The 5,655-nt window shown below is 50.2% G+C and overlaps 1 protein-coding gene across 1 annotated transcript in view; it reads left to right on the top strand.

Moving 5' to 3' along the window:
• The window catches only part of kiaa0319l (KIAA0319-like ortholog), an 18,360-nt gene that overhangs the window by 9,898 nt on the left and 2,807 nt on the right, over positions 1–5,655 (top strand). The window contains exons 11-24 of the mRNA XM_007576473.2: positions 561–653; positions 739–871; positions 1,013–1,118; positions 2,444–2,566; positions 2,644–2,767; positions 2,953–3,085; positions 3,179–3,327; positions 3,581–3,732; positions 3,814–3,952; positions 4,619–4,778; positions 4,854–4,996; positions 5,087–5,209; positions 5,287–5,377; positions 5,471–5,562. Of these exons, the coding sequence (XP_007576535.1) occupies positions 561–653; positions 739–871; positions 1,013–1,118; positions 2,444–2,566; positions 2,644–2,767; positions 2,953–3,085; positions 3,179–3,327; positions 3,581–3,732; positions 3,814–3,952; positions 4,619–4,778; positions 4,854–4,996; positions 5,087–5,209; positions 5,287–5,377; positions 5,471–5,562 (1,761 nt within the window). The remainder of the gene's footprint in view (positions 1–560; positions 654–738; positions 872–1,012; positions 1,119–2,443; positions 2,567–2,643; positions 2,768–2,952; positions 3,086–3,178; positions 3,328–3,580; positions 3,733–3,813; positions 3,953–4,618; positions 4,779–4,853; positions 4,997–5,086; positions 5,210–5,286; positions 5,378–5,470; positions 5,563–5,655) is intronic.

Raw genomic sequence — 5,655 nt, 5'->3', positions numbered from 1 at the left:
TCAGGTTCTGTTCAGGTTCTGTTCAGGTTGTGTTCAGGTTTTGTTCAGGTTTTGTTCAGGTTGTGTTCAGGTTCTGTTCAGGTTCTGTTCAGGTTCTGTTCAGGTTCTGTTCAGACTTGGCCGGTAAAAGAAGTGAGTGAGGAGCAGAAGATACACACATTTATATAATATGACAATTTATATTTATTAATTGAAAAGATACTTTTTCATTAAAAGTTTTTTTTCTTATCTGCTCATCAATAAAGTAAATGTTTATGAAAGGGTTAGGGTTCATTAACACAAACAGAACTACAACCTGCCTTATTAAAAGAAAAACTAATTTCCACTTTTTTTGGTCATCAGTTGTTTTCTGTTTTGTTGGCCAAATTATTACCTTTTTTATTTGGTCTTGGGCCGAACAAAATCATGTAAAGGGCCACAAACAGCCCGCATGCCACGCTTTGGACAGCACAGTTGATAAATGAGCAGATCAGATCACATGAATGAACATCCCATGATGTGTTTGACTGATTCTGGTTCTGCTCAGTGATCCACTTAATGTCTCATTTTCCACTTGGCAGAGCCACGCGTAAACAAACCCCCGGTTGCCACGGTTTCCCCCAAGCACCAGGAGATCTCCCTGCCGATCAGCTCCACGGTGATCGACGGCAGCCGTGAGTGGTTTTTACTCAACACAAACGCTGCCAGCCGCCATAGTGCTGACCCAAACCTTCCTCCTCCTCCTCTTCCTCTGCGCAGAGAGCACCGACGACGACAAGGTCGTGACCTGGCATTGGGAGGAGGTCAAAGGTCCCTTGAGGGAGGAGAAGGTCTCTGCCGACACACCCATCCTCACCCTCACCAACCTGGTTCCTGGGAACTACACGTTCAGGTGGGGTTGGAGGAACCCGGCTGGTTCTGCTGAGGTTCTGGTCCAAACACAGACCGGGTCTAGGGAGGTTAAAGCTGCCAGCCAGAACTTTTCTCTGAGTAAAACAATGTGAATGAGTTTTCCTCCTCATTCCTCCTCCAGTCTGACCGTCACGGACTCGGACGGCGCCACGGACTCGACCCAGGCTACCCTCTCTGTCAACAAAGCCAAGGACTACAAGCCTGTAGCCAACGCCGGCCCAAACCAGGTCAGAAACCTCCTTCCTGTTGGCTCTGGACTGTACGGCGCGCCAATAGTGCCAAAATTTTGACTATTCTCCACCCAGCGGGGGGTACTTCTTTGTTCCCAGGATGCTACTTCTGCTCTGATGCTAGCTACTGACCTGATTAATGATCGGCTGGCATCACTAACTGAGCAGGAGAATACTAGCTAGCGTTAGCTTTGGAGAGGCTAATGATTAGCATGGTTAGGCTGGTCATCCTACTTCCTCTGCTGTCCATTATTATGGATAGGCTAGCATTAGCATTAGATATGCTGGTGTTACCATTAGTTCAGTTAGCATTAGCATTGGATAGGCTAACATTAATAACAATACATTTGAAAAACTACCATCAACACTGGGTAGGCTTGTGTTAGCATTGGATAGGCTAACAACTAGCGTGTCTAGGCTGATGTAGAAAAACTTGATCAACCAAAAAATCAAGATAAATGGTTAGCATGGAGTATCTGTAGGCACCATGCTTCAGATGGGTTGTATTTTTGTTTACTGTAATCCAAAGCGACGCTAAGTGTAAACATGCTGTATTAGATGGCTAAAGCATCTAATGCTATACTGCCCTTTAATTAGCTCTAGGTTAAAAACTTCAGTGCTCAGATGTTGCAAACATGGACAACATTAGGCGACGTTAAAAGCAGAATATTTAAAACCTAGTTGGTAATTTGTGAAATCTCTATTTAATTTGTGAAAGTTCAAATATTAGGTGGAATTGCACCTTAGCCAATTGTTAATTGAAAGAATTAGTACAAGTCATGGGTGACCCGCCAAGGCATGCTAGATGTTAGCCTTTCCAAGGCTAATGTTAGCTGTGGATAGCCTTGCAGTAGCCTATCCAATTTAAACACCAACTTGTCCAATGCTAATGCTAGCTAATGCTATCTGTGCTAATGAACAGAAGAAGTAGGCAATTCAACTTCTTCTGCCTATACAACAACTAGCATTGGATAGCTTAGCACTAGCCTATCCAGTTTAAACCCCAACCTGTCTAATGCTAACATTAGCCTATCCATGCTAATGGGTAGTAGAGGAAAAGGCAACTCAGTGGATGACCAACCTAGCTAGTTGTTAGCCTCTCCAAGTTAATGTTAGCTGGTCTTCTCCCTCTGAATTACTGCTGTTGGTCTATCATTAATCAGATCAGGAGCTAGCTTTGGATAAAACCTTCTGGAACAATGCAGCAGCCACTACTGGGTGAACGCAGTCTTAATTTTGGCCCCAACAGTGCACTGTAGAATCGGGCCGTAGAACCGGGCCCAGGCGGTACCAGTCCCAACGGGCTGTGTGTCTCTCTCCAGGCCATCCAGCTGCCGAGGAACTCCATCACGCTATACGGCAACCAGAGCACGGACGACCACGACAACCTGAGCTACGAGTGGTCGCTGAGCCCAGAGAGCAAGGACAAGGTGGTGGAGATGCAGGTGAGGTTCTGCAGCGCCGCCGGGTCGGTCCGGGTCGGTCCCGGAGCGCTGGCCTCACCGTGTCCCGTGGTTTCCAGGGCGTGCGGACGCCGATCCTGCAGCTGTCGGCCATGCAGGAGGGAGACTACACCTTCCAGCTGACGGTGACGGACTTGGCAGGACAGCAAGACACGTCCAAGGTCATCGTCATCGTGCAACCGGGTCAGAACCGTCTCAGTATGTTTCATGGTCCGATTAGATCCAGGACCTTCCTGTTGGTCTGTCTGCCAATAAACACAGCAGAAAGTATTCACGCTCTTCAGTTCTTAAACATTTGGTCAAAGGAAGAAAAACAAGACATTTTAAACTGGTTCTGGTGGTTCTGCTGGGTTCTAATAATGCTGCAGAGAACAACCAGCCTCCGGTGGCGGACGCCGGGCCGGAGAAGGAGCTGACACTGCCGGTGGATGAAACCACGCTGGACGGCAGTAAGAGCAGTGACGACCAGAAGATCGCCACGTACCACTGGACCAAGACCAGGTCGGTTCTGGTTCTGGTTCTGGTTCTGGAGGTTCACTGGACTCGGGCTGATTTAAAAACGGACTCCTTTCTGGACACTTTCTGCTCCTCCAGCGGTCCGGACGGCGTGAAGATCAACAACGCAGACAAAGCTGTTGCCACGGTAACGGGCCTGGAGGTCGGGGAGTACCATTTCACGCTGATGGTGGCGGATGACAGGAAGCTGGAGAGCAGCGACACGGTGAAGGTCATCGTCAGAGAAGGTCAGTGGGCCGTTCTGGAGTGGGTCTCGCAGCCAATCAGGAGGCCTGCAGCGTCTCGCAGCCAATCAGGAGGCCTGCAGCGTCTCGCAGCCAATCAGGAGGCCTGCAGCGTCTCGCAGCCAATCAGGAGGCCTGCAGTGTCTCGCAGCCAATCAGGAGGCCTGCAGTGTCTCGCAGCCAATCAGGAGGCCTGCAGTGTCTCGCAGCCAATCAGGAGGCCTGCAGTGAGTGTCTGTCCCTGTCGTCCCTCCAGAAAAGGACCAGCCTCCTGTGGCCCGGGTCCTGTCCAGCCCGCCAGTCTCCCTGCCCGTCAGAACCGCCGCCCTGGACGGGTCTCGCTCCTCGGATGATAAAGGCGGCCTGAGTTTCCTGTGGAGCCGAGACGACAGCAGCCCGGCGGCAGGGGTGAGATGTTCTGCACCACCTCACTGGGTCCAGGTTCTGGTTCTGGCTCCGGATCCTCATGCTGGTGGTTTTGTCTTCCAGGATGTCCTGAACAACTCCGACCACCAGGCTGTGCTGTTCCTGGGGAACCTGGTGGAGGGGAAGTACAGCTTCACGCTGCAGGTGACCGACAGCAAAGGACAGAGCAGCTCAGACCGGGGAACCGTGGAGGTCCGACCCGGTAGGAAACCCGACCAGAACCAATCACAACCAGGGCGAGGCTTTATGGCTTCCAAATAAACTCCAGTTACAGTAAATATTTTTATTTCAATCATCCGTCCTCTGAGGCGGCGCTGCAGTTTAATAGAGAGAATAAAGTAATATTAGCAGAATAAATATGCAATTTAAAAAAATGTCTAAAACTGAGAAAAGCTTTCAGAAAGTCATAAATCTGCTGTGAGCATCTCAGTTCATGTTTTTATGAATCAAACTTTCAAACTAATTTGTTAAAAGATGAAGAATTTTCTTATCTGAAAAACGGATAAAAAGTAAAACTTCACCAGCTGCTCAACTTTCTTCATTAAAAGGAATTCTGATTCTGATTTTATCTTTTTATTCAATTCAGACTTTTTTCTCATAATTTAAAAATAAAATATCCCAGCAAGGCTTTAATATTCCATCGTAGGCAACCTGAAATAAAGTCCATATAAATAGAAGCTGTAAAACAATATGGCCGCCATGGCGCGATGACATCACTACACAACGACAAAGTCCAGATTTCCCACATCTTCAGTTCATCAATAAATCAATTAAAGTCAGACCTACCTGACGACCCACTGATCCGATTCCTTTCTGTGACCTTCTCCTGACCTCTCCTTGACCCCTGCCTGACCTCTGTCCCTGTCAGACCCTTGGCAGCGGGACCTGGTCGAGCTGGTCCTGGAGGTCTCAGTATCCCAGGTGTCCCAGCGGCAGCGGGACCTGCTGCTGCGTCAGGTCGGCGTCCTGCTCGGCGTCCTGGACGGTGACATCATCGTCAGGGAGATCGGCGCCTTCGACGAGCACAGGTGGGCCACGCCCCCGTCCCGTCGGCCTCCGGCCGTTTGTCTGTGATGAAGCTGAGACGTTCTCCTCTTCCTCAGCACCCGGCTGGTGTTCCTGGTGTCGGGCGGTCCGGGGCGCCCCCCGCTGTCCGGACGCAGTGTCACGCTCAGCCTGCGCAGCAAACTGCGCAAACAGAAGAACGACTTCCTGATCTTCAAGGCGCAGCGCGTAGACACGGTCGGTGAGTCGCAGCGCCGACCGGGACCAGCAGGGGGAGCCGCAAGGCCGGACTGATGCTGAGACTCTTCCTCACCTCCCTTCTCTTCCTCAGTGTGCCAGCTGAACTGCTCCGGACACGGAGAGTGCGACTCGTTCACCAGGAAGTGCGTCTGCCGGCCGTTCTGGATGGAGAACTTCCTGAGAGCCGAGCTGGGAGAGGCGGAGAGCAACTGTGGTATGATGAAGAGGAGGAGGAAGAGGACGACGACGACAATGATCCTGTCTTTAAACTGTAACGTGTTTTCTTTCCAGAGTGGAGCGTTCTGTATGTGACCATAGTGTCCTTTCTGATTGTGGTTGCCGTGGCAACGCTGATCTGGTCGGTGGTGTGTTGCTGCAACAGGTGAGTTCAGATCCTGGTAGTTGTTGATTGGCTGCCAGCTGGTGATGCTGATGATGGTGATGATGATGATGATGATGTTTTGTGTCTTGGAAGACGAAGAAGTAAAGTTCGCCGCAGTAAAAGTCGATATAAAATTCTGGAAGGTGAAGAGCAGGAAGTGATGGAGCTGCAGCTGCCCAGAATCAGTAGGGCCAGCACACACACACACACACACACACACACACACACACACACAACCGCGCACACACACACAACCGCGCACACACACACAAACACAC

The sequence above is a fragment of the Poecilia formosa genome, unplaced genomic scaffold (genome assembly GCF_000485575.1).
Source record: "Poecilia formosa unplaced genomic scaffold, Poecilia_formosa-5.1.2 Scaffold408, whole genome shotgun sequence".
Taxonomy (NCBI): Eukaryota; Metazoa; Chordata; class Actinopteri; order Cyprinodontiformes; family Poeciliidae; genus Poecilia; species Poecilia formosa.
Note: the sequence above shows the minus strand (reverse complement) of the source record. Positions and strands in the feature narration are given on the sequence as shown.